The 21,582-nt window shown below is 53.1% G+C and overlaps 1 protein-coding gene across 2 annotated transcripts in view; it reads left to right on the top strand.

Annotated features, from left to right (window-relative positions):
• NRAP (nebulin related anchoring protein) overlaps window positions 1–21,582 on the top strand; it is a 98,083-nt gene that overhangs the window by 54,518 nt on the left and 21,983 nt on the right. For both annotated transcript variants that reach the window (XM_029610442.1, XM_029610441.1), the window contains exons 24-36: window positions 845–1,156; window positions 4,255–4,359; window positions 5,892–5,990; window positions 7,586–7,690; window positions 8,912–9,019; window positions 9,728–9,841; window positions 10,674–10,871; window positions 12,434–12,538; window positions 13,562–13,660; window positions 14,386–14,490; window positions 17,392–17,499; window positions 18,593–18,904; window positions 20,195–20,299. In XM_029610442.1, the coding sequence (XP_029466302.1) occupies window positions 845–1,156; window positions 4,255–4,359; window positions 5,892–5,990; window positions 7,586–7,690; window positions 8,912–9,019; window positions 9,728–9,841; window positions 10,674–10,871; window positions 12,434–12,538; window positions 13,562–13,660; window positions 14,386–14,490; window positions 17,392–17,499; window positions 18,593–18,904; window positions 20,195–20,299 (1,875 nt within the window). The remainder of the gene's footprint in view (window positions 1–844; window positions 1,157–4,254; window positions 4,360–5,891; window positions 5,991–7,585; window positions 7,691–8,911; window positions 9,020–9,727; window positions 9,842–10,673; window positions 10,872–12,433; window positions 12,539–13,561; window positions 13,661–14,385; window positions 14,491–17,391; window positions 17,500–18,592; window positions 18,905–20,194; window positions 20,300–21,582) is intronic.

Raw genomic sequence — 21,582 nt, 5'->3', positions numbered from 1 at the left:
AAGTTTGCATACAGTGCTTCGAGTGCTTGGTTTTAACGCGTGCGCAAATGCACAACTTGCTTGTGTGCTCGTTGTTTCTGCTTCGGTCAGTTTGTACAAAACCTTATCAGAGCCTGGCCAGGAAATACTCCGTGGCCACTAGGATATTGACGTCCACAGACTTCGTGGCTCAGCAATCTGCTGCCTGGGCGGGTGGGAAGGGAGAGGCTGGTTACAGAGTGCGTCTCATACAGAGCCGCAAGGCCACACAAGTCCTGAAAACTCTTAACGAAAAATGTGCAGCCGGCTCGGGGGTGAAAACCAGGCAGGGAATTCCTTAAGAACGCAGGAGGGTTGAGCGGTGGGAAGTTTAAGTGCCTCGCCTGACAGCCCCCAACCATCAACTCTGAAATCTGTCTCCAGGCTGTACACCCCCCCCCCCCACCTTATTCATGGAGGCTTGACCATCACAGATCTTATTACATTAGGGACAGGTGTATTCAGTCTGCTGAACGCGGCCGGTCCCATGTACGCTAGTGGAAAGTTTTCAGCCTCAGGACGGGGAGTGGCAAGGAAGGGGGGGCTCGGGGCAGGGAGGGGGGCGCAAGGGAAGATCCCTCTCCTATAATAAGAGGGGAGAGAACAAAGCAACGCCACAGACGGATGACGTGAAGCTGCTGGAAGGCTGTTGGGGCCACGGTGGTCTCCTGCCAGCGCCCCGGTGCTGCTGCTGGCGTGGTTTCCGGCGCCCTGCCCATGCTCAGACTCATGGATGCACCCATGGTTGGTTTCTAACAGGCATTTGCACTCTCTTCTAGGTATTTTGAAGCCTCTAACAATCTCCCCCTCTCCTTTTCCTGCTTAGATAAAGTACCGGGAGATGTACGAGAAGGGGAAGGGGCAGCTGATCGGGGCGAGAGGCGCGGAAGGAGACTCCCGCATGGCGCACTCGCTGCAGATGTCCAAGCTGCACAGCGACCTGGAGTACAGGAGGAGGTCGGAGGCCACGAAGGCCCAGTATCATCTCCCCATGGACATGCTGGACATGGTGCGGGCCAGGAGGGCTCAGACCTTGGCCACTGGCCAGGGCTACAAGACCCGCCTGCACCGTTACAGCGCCCTGCCCACCGACATGAGAGTGGAGTGGGCGAAGAGGGCCTACGGCCTGCAGAGTGAGGTGAGTTGGCGGGAGGGGTGGGGGGGGGGGTGGGGTTTGCGCTTTTTTTCTTGTCCCCGTCGGGTGCGGTTTTCGTGGCAGGGGCGCAAATGGGGACGCTGCCGGCGAAACGCGTGGTTCACATTTACTGGGTTTACAGGGAAAAGGGGGAACAATTGAGCAGACATTTTATTTAGACTGTCTTAATAAAAAGACAAAAAAAAAATGGACTTGCATTCTAGATCTACTCTAATTACTAAAGAAATTCAGCTCCCTGTATCACTGAATAGTGCAGAAACGTTCGCTTTTTTTTTTTGGTTTTGTTTTAAAGTCCTCTGACCTACTGGTTTGCTGTCCCACGGGTTAAGAAGGCGCAAGGAACCAGTTGGAGTTGATCAATCACACAGGCCTCCCCTGTCCTTAACCTTTAATTCCCTGCCCGAGTCACCTTAGCTGCCAGTGAAGTCAAGTTTTACCTTTGCTTCCCCGGGATTTGTGTGGGGGGGGGGGGGGGCTTCTGAAAAACCGCCTGCCGTGGTATTTGCACGTGGAAAACCGTGGGAATGAGGCAGTCCCTGGGAGTGGTTTGGAAAAGCGCGGCAGGTTCACATCCCTGGTTCACTTATGGACCGCAGAGGTGTGAGGAAGGGGAGCTGACTGCACGAGGAAGCGATCAGCACATGACTCGTCGTCCTCATGCTTCCGAGGCCGCAGTCTGGACGGTGACGGCATCTCTGGCCGTTAGGCAAACCTGCAGCTCTCCAGCTTTCACTGCAGCTTTTCCGTGACTGGGGGCCGTAAGGTGACTCGGGTTTTTTGCTCTGGCTTGGCTGTTTGTGAGCTTCTTGCCAGGTTAGATCCGAACCCGGGACAGACGGTGCCGGCACCTCGCCCTTTTCTCCTTGCAGAGTGATCTTTGCCGGCTGCGAGACATCGGCGTCTCTCTGGTCTTGAAGTTCCCTGCACTTGAATGCCGAGCTCGGGACTATTTTTTCAAGTACTGACCTTGCTGGTGGTCAGTGGCAAGGCCCTGAGATTTATGGCGGGGAGCGGTGACCAGGGTTGCTCTCCCCGTGCACAGCAGTATAGTCACTTGGTAACACAGCAGATGATGGCAGAAAAAGACCAGTAAGCCATCCAGTCTGCCCAGTTACTCCTGTCTGCACTTCAAGGACATAGCCCAGCTGCTCACCACAGACGCTTGGCTGCCTGCAGGACATTGTTCCTTATGGTCAGTTTATCATTGTGTGTAGGCGAGCAGACAAGAGCCCCTATGTAACCTAAGACTCAGCCCCTTCCCCTGCTGCTAGTGGGAGGGGAATGAGTATTTCATTTGCCCAAGGGGACAAAACAGTTCTTGGTGGTCCTGATGGGCCTTTTCGAATGGTGCCAGCCTGGGGCACCCCCCAGCTTAGCCAGGGAGGGAGGGAGGGGGCGGGTACATCCCCCAGCTTAGCCAGGGAGGGAGGGAGGGGGCGGGTACATCCCCCAGCTTAGCCAGGGAGGGAGGGAGGGGGCGGGTACATCCCCCCAACTTAGCCAGGGAGGGAGGGAGGGAGCGGGTACATCCCCCAGTTTAGCCAGGGAGGGAGGGAGGGGGCGGGTACATCCCCCAGTTTAGCCAGGGAGGGAGGGAGGGGGCGGGTACATCCCCCAGTTTAGCCAGGGAGCGAGGGAGGGGGCGGGTACATCCCCCAGTTTAGCCAGGGAGGGAGGGAGGGAGCGGGTACATCCCCCAGTTTAGCCAGGGAGCGAGGGAGGGGGCGGGTACATCCCCCAGTTTAGCCAGGGAGGGAGGGAGGGGGGCGGGTACATCCCCCAGCTTAGCCAGGGAGGGAGGGAGGGGGCGGGTACATCCCCCAACTTAGCCAGGGAGGGAGGGAGGGAGCGGGTACATCCCCCAGTTTAGCCAGGGAGGGAGGGAGGGGGCGGGTACATCCCCCAGCTTAGCCAGGGAGGGAGGGAGGGAGCGGGTACATCCCCCAGTTTAGCCAGGGAGGGAGGGAGGGAGCGGGTACATCCCCCAGTTTAGCCAGGGAGCGAGGGAGGGAGCGGGTACATCCCCCAGTTTAGCCAGGGAGCGAGGGAGGGAGCGGGTACATCCCCCAGTTTAGCCAGGGAGCGAGGGAGGGGGCGGGTACATCCCCCAGTTTAGCCAGGGAGGGAGGGAGGGGGCGGGTACATCCCCAGTTTAGCCAGGGAGGGGGGCGGGTACATCCCCCAGTTAGCCAGGGAGCAAGGGAGGGGGCGGGTACATCCCCCAGAATTGGAGCCAGGGAGGGAGGGAGGGTGGGGGTACATCCCCCAGCTTTAGCAGGAGGGGGGGGGGGCGGGTACATCCCCCAGTTTAGCCCAGGGAGGGAGGGAGGGAAGGGAGCGGGTACATCCCCAGTTTAGCCAGGGAGGGAGGAGGGGTGGGTACATCCCCCAGTTTAGCCAGGGAGGGGGGGGAGGGAGGGGGCGGGTAACATCCCCCAGTTTAGCCAGGGAGGGAGGGAGGGAGCGGGTACATCCCCCAGTTTAGCCAGGGAGGGAGGGAGGGAGCGGGTACATCCCCCAGCTTAGCCAGGGAGGGAGGGAGGGAGCGGGTACATCCCCCAGCTTAGCCAGGGAGGGAGGGAGGGGGCGGGTACATCCCCCAGCTTCGCAGCAGCTGATAAGGAGCCTGGGGTTTCGCAAGGCTTCGGACTGCAACATTCCCTGGGGGGGGGGAGGTGCATTTAGGAGGGGAAAGGAACAGCCCGCGTGCGGTCGCATTTTCAGATGCGTGCGCTCTTCTCTGCTGCCCGTGGAAGCAGCAGGTGAAAGGGCACGCGGCCGCTGGGCACTGGCGGTGAATTATTATTTTTTTTTTTTAAGGGAAATTCTCCCTGCGGTCAGTTCTGTGTTTCTCTGGATAGTTCCTCTTTGAAGATTAGGTCCAAGATACGTGGCCGGACGGTGCAACTTCTGAAAATTGCCCCTGAATGGATAATGTTTGTAAAAAAAAAAAAGTCAGTCCTCAGTAACTGAAGCAGCTTTTCCGTTGGGATCCGTAATGGGGTTCAGGGATCTCACTGGGGGGCAGGGGGCGAATGCTCGGGAGCCCTCACATCTTCGCTTGCCTTTCTCTTTGCCAGAACCAGTACAGGGCGGATCTGAAGTGGATGAGAGGAGTCGGATGGACGGCCGCAGGCTCGCTGAACGTGGAGCAGGCCAAGAAGGCGGCGGAGCTCATTAGCGAAGTGAGTCCCACCCCCTCCACCCAAGGATTCATTAATGCCCGCGGAGAGTCCCCCCCCCGCCAGAGCTGGGGAATGGGGGGAGGGGGCAGACACCGCATGCGCGGATGCAGACAGACAGACAGATTTTCATTAGAAAGACAAACGCAGCAGCTCGTGCTTCCGGGATTCCTCATTTCTAATGCAAAGCTGCAGTCACGGGACCTTAAGAAGCAGCTCCGCGCCTCTCTCCTCGCGCGCTGAGGGCCTCCGTGCATGGCGCGCTACCGTGCGGCCAGAGCAATTCTCAAAGCTTTTACGGCAGCTGAGACCCCCTCCCCCCTTTCAGTGGGCATGCACGTCTTCACCCGCAGGATAAAAGTGGGGTGGGGGGGTGGTCAGGGGAGAGAACCCAGGGGGATGGGGCATTTTGAAATCCCTGCAGGCGCTTTTACCTGCTTCAGCCTTGGGGGGGGGTTGCTTTGTACCTGCGGCGCATGTGCGGGCCACATTTACATAGGGAAGCGCTCCCCATCAATATTAGAAATGCCCCCCCCCCCCGCACATTATTTTCTAAGAGCCCGCAGCAGAGATTGGAAGACAATCGCCAGCCTGCTTTTCAAAGGGAACGTGCCCAGGTTTTCTGGGATGATTTGCTCTTTGGCCAGTGCTTTGGGTCATAGGGATGGGTTTTTATTTTTTTTAACTACTGGCTATTTAAATATGAGCAGCCTAAGCCCAAAGGATGCGCTAGGGAAGATGCACACATCCGGGTCAGGAAGGTGCTTACAGCAGAAGCACCCACATGCACAATTGTACCCTGCTGTGTCAGCCACTCCGGGTGACTTTTCGGTTCTCTTGTGCAGCATTGGCATTAAGGGCCGGGCAGCCTCGCCCAGGGACAGGTGCCGGGCTGGCAACTGCAGGAATGAATTGATCCCACCACCCAGGCTTGGAGAGATTTTGTATTTACGGTATCCTACGGGAGGATTACTGGGGTGCTCCCTGAACGCCTTTAATTACGACTCGTCCCAGTGAATCTCCTGCTCAGCTGTTGAGCAAAAAATCATAAAGCTATAAAAAAAAAAAAAAAGGAAAGAAGCAAAACAGAATAACTGTGGCCGAATAAAATCCTGGCTTTGAAAGGAGCTGTAAATATAGCAGGGAAGTGCGTGCTTTAGGTCTTATAAAGGGGGCTGTGCAGTTATGAGCACCGGTGTATACTACACAGCACTGCACGTAAAAATGGTACCCCCCCCCCCCCCCCCAAAAAAAAACAAAAACCCAAAGGCATCTGCTATGGGTGCGGCAACGATCGCAGGGTCCTGGCGACAGCGCCACGAGTTATTAATCCGAAAGGACGGCGGAGACAAAGAGGAAGCAAAACCATCTCCAATAATTATGTTCACAAATTCACTCTAATCTCAAGCCACCTACCATTTCCCTCCCCCCCCCCCCCCCCGCTTTCCCTTTCAAACTGCATGAAAGGACAGCGCACATTTTCCCCTGCTTTGATCTGGGTTTTTTCTCTCTCTCTCTCTCTCTCTCCTCCGCAGAGGACGTACCGCCAGCATCCCTACGCTTTGAAGTACACCAGTATTAAAGACACTCCTGAGATGATCCAGGCGAAAATTAGTTATAACCAGGCAGTGGATGTAAGTTCTAATCTAGAGACTTTATCATTAGAGGGACGGTGTCCCCTTTGATCATCCTTGATTGTGGCGCGCACACGCACGCACGCACGCACGCACGTGGAAGGCTGCTCGGGAGGAGACTGGGAGTTTGCATGCTGTGCTGCAGAGCAGCCCACTTCCAGGGCGGGGGAGAGACTCTCTGACCATGCCCGGGATTTGAACTCACATCCCAAAGCATGGCGGTGTTTGTAGTTTCTGACACCCCCCCCCCCCCCCTTAGTGCAATCAAGACGGGTTTCCAGAAATGCAGGACTGGCCTGGGATTTCCCTCCTGGCAGTAGACCATAGGGCAGCTCTGTTTGTGACCTATGTGTGTGTGTTCAAGGCCATTTACCCCGGGGGCTGGTCCCGGTGGCTTCCGTGGTGGTGCTGGATGCTGCCACACTGAATATCCCCAGGCACGGCCCTCTGCCACAAAGCCAGCACGCACAGTGCCTGGAATGGGAGGGAGGGAAGTCCCAGTCATCGCAGAACAGTGACACCTAGTGGCCAGACTTCGTGGCCGCATCAGCCAGGCTGTGGCCTAACATCATCACTGCAGTGACTAGGTGCTGCGTTGGGGGGGGGGGGAAGAAAGTCATGGGACACCCTGGGATGGGCAAATAAAGGCTCCTAAGCACTGTGACCCTACAGAAGCCGGAAGGAGCAGGCAAAAACGTCCAAGGCCACAAAATAAAAGCCTGCTCTTATCTATCACAGCAACATTTTTTTGAGGACAGGGCACCAAAGACTTTACTTTTCATTTCAGTGGAGCCATGCTGCGGCTCCGCTGCCGTGGTACAAGTTCGTTTGGATGGAACAGGGAGGCGGAGGGGCGGTGCGCTGAGCGAACGGGGGCGCAGCGTTGTTTCTCGCGGAGAGCACCGACCTTTTACTTGTTTAAAATCCCACCGTTAACACGGCCACGGAAAATCGAGCACCGTGGTTTGTCGGGCAGCATCGGACAACCGCGCGCTGACGTGCGCCGACACCGCCACGAGGCGCTGGCCAACGGCAGGGCGGCTTCACCCAGCGCCTGATGACGTCTCAGCGCGCTCTGGTGTCGCCGAGATTTCCTGATTCCCACCCAGTCACCCCGATAATCCACGGAGTTAAATTCTGCAACAACAAACCACGGGGCCTATGTACTGAACGTTTTGTGTCCTATGGGAAAAATGCTCAGTGCATCGGGCCCTATAAATAGTAACTCCATTTGCTTCTTCCCGGGTTGGTGTGTCACAAAGACGTTGGTAGATGTCATCGCTAGAGACTCAGTTCAAGGGCCGAACATTCAGAGACCCGAGGAGGAGACAGGAGACACGGGTTCATGCTCCCGACAGAACTTTCTCCTCGCTTTGTACCTGTGGGGAAAAAACATAGGCAAAACATCATTAAACGTGTGAAATGGATTTTTATCTGTGCTTTGGAGGAATATCTGGGCAGGGTTCTTTTTTAGATTTTATCTATTTATTTATTTTTTTTGACTGTTTGATAGACTTGTCTGGTTATCAGGGCCGGGCGGGGAAGGGGTTTTGAACTTGGGGGTCTTTAATCTGAGATCTTTCCTCTGCTTCCAGCGGAAATACAAGGAGCAGGGGGAGAGCATGAAGCATCATTACACCCCGACCACGGACCTCCCTGAGCTCCTGCAGGCAAAACAGAACGCTTCCAATATCAGTGAGGTAAGGGGGCACTGATGAGCGCTGCGTTACTCAAAATTCGGGTTGAAACATTTCCTTTAGGGAAGGAAAGTCCGACACTAAAATATTTAAAAAAAAAAAAAAAAAATCTGTAACCTGACTCTCGGCTTGTGGCCGTGAGCAGGGCCTTCCACAAAGTTTGTATTTTATTTTCCAGGGAATTTATCAGCGATTATCATAACGAACAAAAATGGGAGAAAAGTCAGTGAGAAAAAAAAATGAGCCGCTGTTTCCGCCGATTTTCCATTTTTGTTTTTATAAAAAAAACACTGACAAAATCCCTGGAAAAATAAAATAAAACCTGAAAATGAAGGTCCCTAGACATGAGAAACCCTTTGTGGTAACTTGGCGATAGTGGCTCGGGAATCAGCTAGAAGGAATAAGAAGGCAGCCTGGCTGTTTCCTTTTTGTGCAATTTATTTACAGTGCAGCTCTCCTCAAGTTCAGGTGACACACGGACATAGCAGGTCTTTGCATGGAAGGGGTTCCTGTCTGCTCCCTTCCAGGCCCTGAGTTCTTGTACCCTGGGGAGGGGGGCTCCTCCCTTCATCCAGGATTCCTGGTGGGTCTAGATCTTAAGGAAGACTGGGCAAGACAGCTGTGCCCAGTCCCTTAAGGTGGTCTGTGGAAGTTTCCTATAGATTCCCTCAGCCTCTTGCTTAACTTGCTGGGGAGCTGGATGAAGAAGTCCTGTGCCCTGAAGTTATACGGAAAACACAAAACTTGTAAGAGGGCATAGGACTGTATTTTATCACAATACAACCTCAAAGAATCGTTTCAACCTTACAAACTCAAAACTTAGGCCTGGTTGACAAGCTCTCTGAGGATAGGGCAGTACAGTATATGCCCTCTGACTCGGGGTTTAGCTTACCTTAAGAGACATTTGTTTCCTCTCCGGCGATGCCCTGATAGGTTCTGCAGGGAGTTCGTGAGCACCCAGTTCCAAATTTTCGGGGAACATGGCTGTTAAGTTCTTTTCTCTTTTTCCTTTTGACGTTGCGCCCTCAGGGAACATTTCAGGCTCCGTATCCAGCTGCTGTTCGGTGCGCTAGTTAAGCCGGATGTACGATGCTTACAATAAACAATGGATACAAACTCAATGATATCCCCCTCCTCCTCCTAGCGCCGCAGGGCGGTTCTGCAAGTCAAGGCCCTACCATCGGTTTGCCGCCTTCTAACGCTGCTCGACGTTTCTCCAAACAGATTCGTTACAAGGAATCCTGGCAGAAGATGAAGGATGGCGGGTATAAGCTCAGACTGGATGCCCTTCCCTTCCAGGCTGCAAAGGCGTCCTCTGACATCATTAGTGAGGTAGGTCCCCTTCGGGGGGTGACTTTCCCTGCTCCCCTGGGCCTCTCCTCCCCTTGCATTACTGGAGCGTCCGGACTGTGCAAGGCAGGGCCTCCTTCGATATCCCAGGAGCATGCGTGAGATAAAGGTGCATCTACTCGCTTTCCAACGCATGCAGATTGGTCTCATGCATATTCATTCTGGATATCCTGTGGGGCACCCAGGACGGGTTTGGGAAGCCCTGATGTAAAGAGAGTCTTAATTCTTCTGAGAAGAAGGCAAACCATTTGACGTGGCATTGTCTGTCTCCTACTTTATCATCTGCGGTTGCAGAGGTATTTTCCTTCTGCCAGTAATCAAACAAACGGGTGCGATGGGCACTTTCTTTCACAGTGGGGTTAGATAGCTCACTCTGCCTAAGTCCTTGTACCGTAAGGACTCTCAGTCCTGGGAGTGGTAGGGGGCAGAGTTACAGAAGGAGAATATAAATGTAGTGCAATGCGGATGGAGCCCCCTACCCGCAATCTTACAAAGCCCCTTCTGTAGAGAAAAGCATTCCGTCTGCAAACTCCTTTCCTTGCAAATTAACCGTCTGAAACCTCACAGCGTCCCTGACCGCTCGTGCAAGATTTGTCTCGCTGACATGCAGAAATAAATAGATTTGTTTTCCTGGGCAGTCAGCGCTCAAACTCGTGTTTTTGCTTTTTTTTTTTTCTTTTCTCTCTGCAGCGCAAGTATAAGGAAGCGTACGAGAAGACGAAAGGGCAGGTGATCGGCCTGCACGGTGTGGAAGATGACATCAGCATCGCCCATTCGGTGCACGCGGCCTCGCTGCACAGCGATGTGAGTTAAGGGCAGGAAAATATCCTGACGCCGAGGGGGGGGGGGTGAGGGGGGGGAACGAATGCAGAGCAGAAAGGAGGCCGAGTACGAAACTCAACAGCAATGAAAACACAGCCGAAAAATATTGCAGCTCAAAGGGGAGGGGAAATATTATTTACCCAAAGGGCGATGAGGATGATCCCGGTGGTCAGTGATGTTTTTACCTGCCAGTTTATTCGTTTCGTTTTCACCTGGACGTTTTCTCCTGCTCCGCTCCTTGTCTGCTCCCAGCTCAGCTGGATCCACATCTGGACTATGGCGCCAGGAGCCTTCCTTCCCAATCATCTGGGGATTTCTTCCTCTCCCCTCCCCCCAGTCCCCCATTGGATCTCCCCTCCCAGTTTTAGCCCAGCCGTAGCAGCAACGGCTCTTGATCGGGGGCCCAAGCCCCCCCCCCCCCCCCCCGGGTTCCCTGGGGTGCCCTACGATCACCAGCGCCAAATCGCTGGGGCGTCGTCGTCGTCGATGTGCGATGACTGTGCCTCTCTCCTTCCAGGGGGCTGGGAACGCTGCCTCTGCGGTATTCCTGGCCCCTACCGACCCGAGAGGGTAGGGGGGGGTCCGGAAGATCCGAGCCAGAAACTGAACCTAGGTGGCTCCGCATGAGCTGAGGGAGGGATGAGCCAGCGGACTGGACCGCCAGTTTATTCATAAACTCCTCCCAACGACAATAATTCGGTGAGGCCAGAGGCGAGCGAGTTCTCCCGGAGCCGCACGGTTAACGGAGCCAGGGCCGGGGAAATCTCTGTCCTCCTGCAGGCGCGTGAGAGGAAAAGCTGCTTTGTGCCCTTAGGTGCAGTACAGAAAAGGCTTTGAGGAGAGCAAGGCGCAGTTCCACCTGCCGCTCGACATGGTGAATCTGGTCCACGCCAGCAATGCCCAGGCCCTGGTCAGCGACCAGAGGTACAAGCAGCTGCTGCACCACTACACCTCCCTGTCCGATGACCTCAGGATGCAGTCGGCAAAGAAAGCCTACGAACTGCAGAGCGAGGTAAGTGCCTGCCGAGCAGGCCGGGCGTTTGGCGAGCCGCGAGACATTACGCTCGGGCCAGCAGGTCCCCTACCTCCCATCGTCTGTGTATAAAAAAAAAATGCTTTCTGCAGCTGCTGTCATTAGCCAAAGTGATGGCATTTAAGGAAGCTAGAATTATTATAATAACCTTTACCGTAACCTGTGCAGATATCGGCATCCAGGTCAGCAGAGCATCCATCGTTTGCGGAACCCATCGGAACCCCTTGTGGCCCAGTGAAGGTCCCAAGACCTGGTTGGGTGCACGGGCTGAGCTATGAGATCCCCCTCGTCCCTTAAGAGCTGCTCTCTCCAGAGAAGGGTTAGGGCACATTCAGGCTGATGCCCTCGGAGGAGCGCACGGCTTTACACGTGCTTGGACGCGCTAGACTGATACCCGATGCAATAAGGGGATTAGCGCCTCCAAAACGCATGGACCAAACCAGAGCATAGATAATAGCACTCATCACTTATACATTCATGTAGATGAGGCTGTTAGCTATTACCCCCCCCCCCCCCGATGCAAAAAATTGCCGTGCAGCTACGGTGTCCATTTTAACACTGCAAATGTAATGCCTGCCCGGGAGCAAGCATTAAAGCATGCGGTGCTCAAGGGCTGACGGAAAAAACCCCAAAAAGTCTTGCTTTATGTGATTCCTCTTATTAGTATCCTAGCGATACTGAATAGGAGGAACCACAAAAAACAGAATTATGTCCCGCTCAAGAGCTTAACAACAACAACAACAAAAATCCCACTTTCTGTGGTTCCTCATGGGAGGAGCTGCTGCCGGCAGTGAGCGAAGGAGTGAATACATTAAGTGTCGGGCACTTGATATTAATGTATTTAACTCCTTCCCTTCCTGCTGATTGGTCCATTCACTGTCACATGTCCGTGAAAAGGACCAATCAGGAGCAGCCCTGCGGGGGTGGGGAGGGAGCTCTGGGCAGTGCTGCTCTGGGCGCTCAGTCACTTCTCCCGGGCGCCCACCGCAGAGCGCCAGGGATGCACGGGTTACCTCTTAGCGCAGCAGCTCATCTGCCTATCGCGTCGAGCACCCGGGGCAGGTGGATGCGCGCCCGGTTTGGATGTACATTATTTTTTTTTTTTACTCGCTGATACTGCACGGGCCTGATTGCCAGGGAAACCTGGAGGCGCCTGCCCTCCCACTACCTATGGGTGGTACCTGTAGCCTTAATTCCCAGTGCTAGCAGCAGGACACCGTTCTCAAAGAGAAAAATGGAAAACACTAATGACCTCTACAATGACCCAAGCTTTGAGGTTCTCTCCCGCTTCCTTCCAGATATATTTCGTTTGTTGAACGTTTGAGTCCAGGGCTGCCAGCCTATGGTTTTTTGCCATCACAACGTTTCGGACTGGTCCTGATTTACTAGTACTGCTCTCAGTGCCCTCTGGGCCCGGTAAATTCCGATCTCCCCGCTCCCCGCAAGGGACTGTGGGTGGTTTGAGTGCATTGAGGGGGCAGTTGGAAGAACGCCTTCAGATTATTGAGCGAGGTAAATACTCTGGGCCTGCTTTCCAACAGAGGCTGTACCGCTCCGACATGGATTATATGAGGGGAGCAGGCTGGATTGCAACCGGAGCACTGGAAATCGAAGGAAGGAAGAAAGCTTCAGATCTCATCAGTGAGGTAAGGCCACGGGGGTTTCTGACTGGGCAATGAAAAGCAAGAGTTTTTCCCATTTATTAAGCCGAAATGCCTCTATTGTCAGCCTTCTATACCGCAGTCTTTTTTAAAACGAGGTTTAGCAACGCATTGCTCAAATCAAAGACCTGTTTATACTTATTCTGCATTTCCTGCATGAAGGCGGGTCCCTGTCCAAGGGGACAGGGACCCGCCTTCATGCAGGGACCCGCAAAAATCAGCCTTTTCCTTACCAACCACCGAAATCAGAAACAGCAAAGCCGGGAAACTGGGTGGTGACCGTCCGCCAGGCCGCTGACCTGGAAACTTTTTCAGCTTGCTTGGCTACCACTGACACCCGACCTGGTAGCTTTTTTTTTTTTTTTTTTTTTAAGAAAATGAACACAGAATAAACTGCTGGGAAAAGGTTCTCCCTCTGTGCACTGCTGTGCAGAGGCTCCTGGGAATGACTCTTGGGCCGAGCGGCGCTGGGGATGCCGTGAAGGCAGCGTTCTCGGGCTGGGATGGAAGCCCCCGGCTTTTGCTGGATGGCGGCGTCTAATGGCCAGACGCCATGTCCGGAGAGAGCTGCCTGTCTGTGGCCCCTGGCCCAGCCTTGTTGCTATAATGGCTGGGCTGAGTTGAAAGGGGATGTGAGGGGGGCAGAAACAGGCAGCGTTGAATGAAAGCTGCTGGTGCCATAAGCCCGACAGAGACCGGTTCTGATAGAGACGGAGCTCCGAAGGAAGGGGGTCGGGTGCTCCATCCGCCAAGCCAAAAGGTTTTATCTCCTTGACAGGATGAATCAGTTTAGGGAAGAGGAGCGGGCTCTACTGATTAGAACGTTGGACCGGGAGTCAGGAAGACTGGGGCTATGAGGTCAACATGTCCTTCTGCTGCGTTTGACTTTGGAGAATTCACTTTATCTCCACATGCTGACAAGATCCACTTGAAATCCAGGCTTTGGTCATAACCTGCATTTCTCAGGTAAAACACCAACCTCCTGATTTCTTCTCTGTTTGAACCCAGAGTAAATATCGTCAGCAGCCGCATTCGTTCCGGTTTACCTCGGTGACCGACTCCCCTGACCTCCTGCATGCCAAATTCAGCAGTATGATCACTAACCAGGTAAGTGGCTGGACACGTGCAGCATTCATTACAAGGGGTGCTTTTGCTAAATGGCTTGCACCGGAATGAGGGAAGGGAGTAAGAGAAATAACTCTTTCCAAGAGAGGTCATGGAGATCATTTTAAGAAACGGCTCCGTGGCGGATGGTGAATGCCTGCTGCCGTGGGCAAGTCCTCTGTGTGAGAAAAAAAAGGAATGGTGACAAATCAGAAAAAAGATCAGGGTGACTGGATTTTGATTTAATTTCATTACATGAGTGGTAAGGTTGGGAGGGCTTGCATGCCCGCTGATTAGGCAGTGCTGCATACGGAGAAACATAAAACCTTTCCAGTCCGCCCAGCGCACTACCTGGTGCAATGCTATAGACCTCAATTGATTGCTAGCTAACCCCTCACTATTCCTTGCATCCTCTGTGAATAAATATTTTCTAATAGTTCTAATGTCCTGCGCTCCAGTGCTTATTACTATGCATGCATTCTGTCACGTTCCAGTATTCATCCTGCATGTGACAGGCTGCAAATTATCATCAGCGCCTTTCATGTAGTATTCATGCTTTACTGCAGAACTAGGAATAAAAAACGTGTTAAAAAAAAAAAAAAAAAGAAGGCAATTCGACCACAGAAACAAATCATACAGAATAATAATCACTCTGGAGAGCAAGGGAGGGATTTCCTACAATCCAGGTATGAATTAGTAACAAATTATTTTGACCTCTGCATCTCCAGCGCCTGTACAGAGCAGCAGGGGAGGATAACCTGCATCACTACACGCTGACCCTGGCCTTGCCCGAGTTTACGCGAGCGAGAGTCAACGCCGCCAACCTCAGCGATGTGAGTAATGACTTTTTTCTTTCCCGCTGTCACATTTTAGAAGCTGGGTTAAGATTATCCCTGGCACTGACGAGTGACGAGGTCGTGGGGAAGTCGGTATTCAAAGCGCTTGAATCAGCGCGATTTAGACGGTGCGCGGGACTTACGCAGCTCGGCAGTGGCCGCTGGATGCGCACCCCCGTTCAGCAGCCCCCGCTGTATTAAGTCCCTGATGTGTGGTTAGAAAGTTGGCAGCATGAGTTGTGGGCGGATCGGGGCGGGGCGAGTTAGCCTTACAACCTATGCGGCTATCTGAGGGCATTCAGACTTTAGCCGTATAAGTCGCACGGCTGAGCTAAACTTGACTTAGGGCGGGTTGAATCTTTTATCCGGCTAAGCGCTCCGTTATACTTGTGCGTTCAGCAGCATGGTCGTGCCGCTGAACGGGCGTCGTAACTTGGCCGGAGAAGTTCTAACAGGCTAAGAGCTACATTCATCAAAAAAAAAAAAAAAAGCAGCCGCATTACAGAAAGGGGCGTGGCTAGGCACATTTGCAGCCCGCCGCGTCGGAAAACGGAGTCACGCGACGTCGCGGCATCGCTAGTGCCTTCCCCCCCCCTCCCCCGTAGCGCCCAGAAGAAAGGTGCAGGCATTTCCTGCGAGATTTCCTGCGCCAGCGGGCGATAAACTTTATCGCGCGCAGCGCTGCCAGCCCCTGATTTCCCTTAACCCCGCCCAAACTCCTCCCACTTCACTAGAAAATATCAAAATTTGCATCCGCCATGTGGGATGCGCCGTTTATGGCGTGCGGTACAGGGTCATCGTGTGCGATAACGGCGTAACGCGCGCGATGACGGCCTAACGCAAGTTGATGAATGACCCTCCCCCCCCCTCCCCTTAGTTACTTAACCGGCCAGTTTTAAATATTGACTCCGAAAGTAATCCGTGGTCAAGACTAGCAGCTGACCCCCCCTCCTGCCAACGCTTCCTCAGAACAGACCCCTTTAATATGGAATTGCTTCTCCTTCCTTTTAGCTGAGGTTTGCCCCTCTCTGGCTGGGGTTATAGGCACAGCCTGGGTCTGAGTCCCCTCACTAGACGTACTCACTCACGTGGTCAGCAGGCAGGAGTACAAGTCACGCGTTCCCTGGTATTGCACCATAAAACACATTTGAAATGCACGTGCGTGCACACCCACCGGCCGGGAAGTATTCACAGACCTTCAAGTCCATTTTCAAAGGGGAACTCTCCGCATGCGGTTTGCCCTCCCCTCCCCAGAGCCGGGGGCCAGCTTTTCCTGCGCCCGGGGCAGATATACAGAATAACCGCCCCCCTCCCTCACTTTCCAGGGTCTGCCCTGAAGCAGAAGCTTCTCCTTCAGCAGCAAAGGCACAGCTGTCCTTATAGTGGTGGCAGCTTCAGTAAAGCACCCCCCCTCTCTGTCTCCCCCCCCCCCCACCTCATGCCCAGCAAACCTTTTCTCTTTCCTGCGCCTACCTCCCCTCCTTCCCCTCCTTCCCTCCGTCCCCTCTCCCCCATTCCTCTCTGTGCCCTGAATCCATCTATGTGTCCCCTTCTCTTTGCCCTGCATCCCCCCTACCACTTGCCTCTTTCTCCCCCCCTTCACTATTTGTCTTGCCTCCCCCTTTCACCCTCACCCACCCCTTCCCAGCAAAGGGAGCCCCCTCTCCCCCATCCGTTTCCGCCCAGCAGCAGCCCCCTCCCCTCTCCCTCTCTCTGCCTCTCCTCCTCGGCCTGCGATGCCGTGGATTTCTCTGCAGTGGCAGCAGCGAGAGCTAAAGAAACCCAGATCAGCCCAGGGCCAGCGAGACATGACCCGAGCTCTCCCCTACCCAAGCTTCTTCACTGCAGCGTCCTGGAAGCAGGAGTGGCTGGAGAACCCCTCCCCCCCCCCCCCCGAACAGATTTGGGAACCATTTCCCTAGGGCCCCCCTCAGCCTTGCACCCCCCCCCCTCCTCAATTCATTTTCAGGCTCTCAGGCTTTTGAAAATAAGACTGCCAAAAAAAAAAAAAAAAGATCCCAAGAAATCCCTAAATGTATCAATTAAAAGATCTTCATACTGCGTTGGTTGAAGGCAACCTCTGAAACGGCTTGAACTGGGATTCCCCCCCCCCCCCCCCCCCCTTTACTGCTTCCCAAAGGAAGAACATTGGACTGATGTTGCTACTTCTGTTACGGTGACAGACGGTCCCTCCCTTCCCAGGCACCTGTACAGCAAGCCTGCTGTATCAGTGCGGCATCAGGGTGCGGTTATTCCTCTGCCGCGACCTCGGAAGGATGAAGGGACACGCGCCTCTCAGGAACAGCTTTATTCTGTAAAAAGTCTACATTTACAAATATATATCTGAAGGCTCCCGTAATCGCTCGTCGTTGGGTTTTATTACAACCCCCGAGCTGGGAGCTGGATGCCTGGGGGCAGATTGGATCTTGCTGTGCCCCCGGGGGGCAGGGACACAGGATGTCCTGCTGCACCTGGTGTCAGATTCCTAGCAGCGCTGACGCTGACTAATCTGAAATGGGGGTAGTGACCAGATGCAATCTGTACCTTCCTATCAAAGATTATTTATTTTTATTTGGAACTTTTTCATACCGACATTCCCTTTGCACATCACATCGGTTTACATGGAACGGGTGTAAAATAACTTTAGAAGATTTACATGGAGCAGGTAGTAAAGAAAAACCATTAATAATATATGGAAATATGCGGCATGTGGTCCGTGCACGTATAATATTTAAAGAAAACAATCAAAGGGGTTTTTTGGTTATCCGTATAATAAATATTTTTGGCTAATTCTCTGCAGCTGTGTCAGAATGTATGATTTAAATTCCTTTTTTTTTTTTTTTTTTTATAATTTTTGAACTGAAAAGAAAATGTCTCTATTTGTTTGGGCCACTTCAGGCCAAATACAGGGAATCCTGGCACAATCTCAGAGCCCTGGGCTACCAACTGACCATGGAAGCTATTCCGTTCCAGACGGCCAAGGCCTCCAGAGAGATTGCAAGCGACGTGAGTAGCATGGCCTTCCTTTCTGGCCCCTGGATGATGCGCGAGAAGATAATCATGCAAGATGGATTCCACCGAGCTAAGGCAGCTCCATAACTGTGCCAGGCAGGAGGGTGGAAGGCAGAAAATGTTACATTGCAGTGGGGTTCTGACGCATCCCCCAGTGACGTCACTGCCGCTCCGAGCGGAATCACTGCGGCTCCATATTCTCCCAGTGACACCGGCAGAGCGTTAGGGGTGTGCATTAGGTTGCAACGTATTGGCAATCCGCAACGTATATGCCATATTCGTTGTATTCGTGGGGGTCACGACACTGTATGGCGACCCCCCCCCCCCCCACGAATACAACGTATCACTTACGAATAAACCCCCACCCTCCTGACCCCTCCCCCCAAGACTTGCCAAATGTCCCTGATGGTCCAGCGGGGGTCCTGGAGTGATCTCCTGCACTCGGGCCGTCGGCTGCCGGTATTCAAAATGGCGCCGATAGCCTTTGCCCTCACTATGTCACAGGGGCTACCGGTGCCATTGGTCGGCCCCTGTCACATGGTAGGAGCAACTTGTGCAGGACCCTCGCTGGACCACCAGGGACATTTAGCAAGTGTTGGGGGGGGGGGTCAGGAGGGTGGGGGGTTGTAGTTAATTAAATTTAAAGGGTTGGGATGGGGTTTTTTTTTTGGGGAAACGAATACATGTGTAACTAATGAACGGATTGGGGTCCCCCGAGAACGGATGCAACGGATTTGGGTCCCGACGAATACGAATACCGAATGGGACGAATCCGTCCCCGCTGCACATCCCTCGCAGAGCGTTTCCCGGTGTTGCGGCGCTTTTGGAATCCGTTCTAAGCCCATGTTCAGAAATGCAAAAAGTTACAAGGAAGTATTTTTAAAACAAGGGTCTGTTTCTAAAATCTCAGCCTTTTAAGCCAGTTTTTGGGGGGTTTTTTTGGACTTACGGTGTTCGTAAATAGTAACATTCCTAACAAGAAAAGGGCATTAAGCTAAAAATATTTTGACTAGAAAAATGTAGGATTTCTTACCCGACCAGCGCAGTGCTAACGTTGTTTTTATTTTCTATTTTTTTTTTTTTAAAGTACCAGTACAGACACGGCTTTCTGCAAGAGAAGGGGAAGCTCATTGGGGCCAGGAGCGTTCTGGACGACCCCAAGATGCTGCACTGCCTGCAGGTGGCCAGGCTGCAGAGCGACCGGCGCTACCGTAAGGACTCCCGGCGGGCCATGGCCCACTTCCACCTCCCCCTGGACATGGTGAACCTGGTGCAGGCCAGGAAGGCCCAGGCTCTGGCCAGCGCCCAAGACTACAGGCAGCGGCTCCACCGGTACACGGCGCTCCCCGACGACCTGAAACTGGAGTGGGCGAAGAGGGCCCACAAGCTGCAGAGCGAGGTGAGAGAGCCTCTCCCCCCCACCCCCCCCCCCGCCACAGGCTTCGCTCTAGAGTCGGGGGGGACCGGGGATCATTCTACCGGGAGGCCCCCACCCCCTGCAACCCCCGGCATCGGTGACTCCCACCCTACCTGGCGGGGAGGTGCTTCGGCGAAGGGTTTCCTCCCGGCTGGGCAGGGGTGAGGGGGTCGCCCACGCTCTCGTTACTTATCGGCTGCGTACGGTAGGCGCGGGGTTTATTCTCGCTGCTCGCTGGTGAAAGGAGGAGAGTCTCCATGATTGGCTTAGGATCTTGCGACTTGCAAGACTTTAGTACACCGCCGCCCGGAAGCGTGGGCGGTGAGATAAAAGTGGCACGCCTCGGGTCTGTATCACATGCACACGGGAAACGCGTGAAAGATGTTAATCTGCCCGCCAGAGTATTCTGCTTGGTTCAGCTGCCGCTTTCATGCTGCCGTTTTTTTGATTTAGCTGAGCTCTGTCAGAGCAGTCGTCCATTGTGGCCAACTCTTGCATCCCACCCGGGCCGTTACATGAAGTCTTAAAAGCAGTTAGGAGCTTCTCAGAAGTTTATTTAATGGGTGTTCAAATAAAGGTGTAATATGATGAGCTCTGGGGCCCATGTAGTGCTTATAAAAATGTAAAACGAGCTGTATTCTGCGAAATGCACAGGTTTGCTAAAAAATATGCCCAGGAGTAAATCTTTGCGCCTGAAGCCAGATATCCCCCTAACTGGTTTGGGCACCTATTTTGAAGGTGGAGAGAAAATGCCCCGACTGGATCTGTCTGGATACTCAGCCACTGGCGTAGCTCAGGCGTTTGGAAGAAATGAACCCGTCGCGTTAGTGAGCTTTCCTCGTTGTCATATAAAATTCGTTACTGAAGCGGTTTTGAGATAAACCTCCAAGAAGCATTAACGACACCTGACTCCACGGTCCAAGCGGTTAGACGTGACTGTGCTAGTAATAAAACTACATGAGGGGCGGGCGGAGCTGCGTTAAAGGTCAGCGAGGAGTACGCGTGTCCCCCCCCGATGAGCCCATACGGCACATGATGAAAGACCAGGGATTCCCGGTAATATGCAACAGAACTTACTTCTAGGGGGCGAGTCACGTCAACCCACTTAAGGGGCTTCTTCCATAGCCTGCTTGCTGTATTATTTAATTGCTAGTAGTAGAGTAAAGAGATGCAAACGGTTTGACTTCAGGATCTGATGTGGATGGAAGCACAGGAAGGCTCTGGCTCTGAAACGTGTGTCTGACTGGTTAAAACGCTTGCTTCTTTCCACAGACCAGTTACAAATCTGACCTGAACTTTATGAGGGGGGTCGGCTGGATGGCGCTGGGATCACCGCAGATCGAAAGCGTAAGGAAGGCAGGAGAGCTCATCAGCGAGGTACTAAATTATTATTATTATTAATTTACATTCTGCTTTCCCGCCCCTTCAGCGTGGATTAAATTCAGGCACAGGCGGCACTTCCCTGTTCCCTGGGGGCTCGCAATCTTAAGTTTGTACCTGAGGCGATGGCGGGCGAGGCACTTAACCCAAGGTCACGTAAGGTCAATGCCCGGGCAGACACTTTGTCATCCAAGGCCTCGTGTGCAGCTTGGAGGAACAATAGCATTCGTAGTTTGAATTTAATACGGGAACCCGTTCACATAAGGGGAGGGCCCAAATTATTTGTGACAGTGCACCTCAGTACTGTAACCCCCTTCAGTATCCTTTCACTGATGTGGTCTGACCCAAATACCCTCAGTTCTGTCCTGATGTCTTTGGTTTTTGCTGGCTTGCTTTTCCGTTCACTGTCGCTCCTTCCTCACCTGCCCCATTGATCCGGTACCAGGGCAAAACTGATTCTGAGTGAGGCAAGCGCTTTCAGTGGCATTTCCAGCCAGCGGGGGGCGACCCAGAGTGCGAAGCTTCCCTCAAGAATCCCAGCAGACTCATGGCGGGCAGTATCTACTGCCGCTGAGAAGTCCCCGGGCCGGTTACTTAGCACATTTCCAAGAAGTTAAACTTCCAGCCTGGATTTAAATACACTGCTCCTTTAACTACAAATTCCTTTTTTGCTTTTTCTAGTTCCAGTCTGAATCTTGCACAATAGCTCATGCTATGTTGTAAAGTCGTATTGTACTGTTGATTTTGTTCTAGCCCTGTAATCTGCTTCGAGCGAGCCATATGGCTTGGAATTTGTGGAATATAAATTCTGGAATTAAATTAAAGCTATGTTCCTGTATGTATATGTACACTGCCCTAATTTTTCCCAGGGTAATGAGAAATATGGAAATATATCTCTCAATATTGTAGTGGACAGACTTTCTAGGTATAATCCATGAAATACTGCATTTTAAAAAGGCTTTTACAGCATTTCTGGCCTAGGCCTGCCAATCGGCTCTAGGTTTTCAGGACAGGCTCTTCCAGTCCTGGTGTTACCTCGCCGGGTGGAGGAGCTCGTAGTCTTGCTTTTCTTAAGGAACGCATAGGGAAGTCGGGACTACAAGGCCCTGCATGCAGTGGAGTAAAACCAGGACCGGATGGACCTGTCCTGAATATCTGGAGCCAGCTGGCAACACTAACCTGACCATTAATATCAAGGGTTTTCTTGATATTGATAAGAACAGCCTATGAATTCTCAGGATTTATGTAACAGACGCTTTTATGTCCCTAATGCCCCTCAA

This window comes from Rhinatrema bivittatum, chromosome 7, assembly GCF_901001135.1.
Source record: "Rhinatrema bivittatum chromosome 7, aRhiBiv1.1, whole genome shotgun sequence".
Taxonomy (NCBI): Eukaryota; Metazoa; Chordata; class Amphibia; order Gymnophiona; family Rhinatrematidae; genus Rhinatrema; species Rhinatrema bivittatum.
The sequence above is the reverse complement of the archived record's forward strand: the minus strand, read 5'-3'. Positions and strand labels throughout refer to the sequence as shown.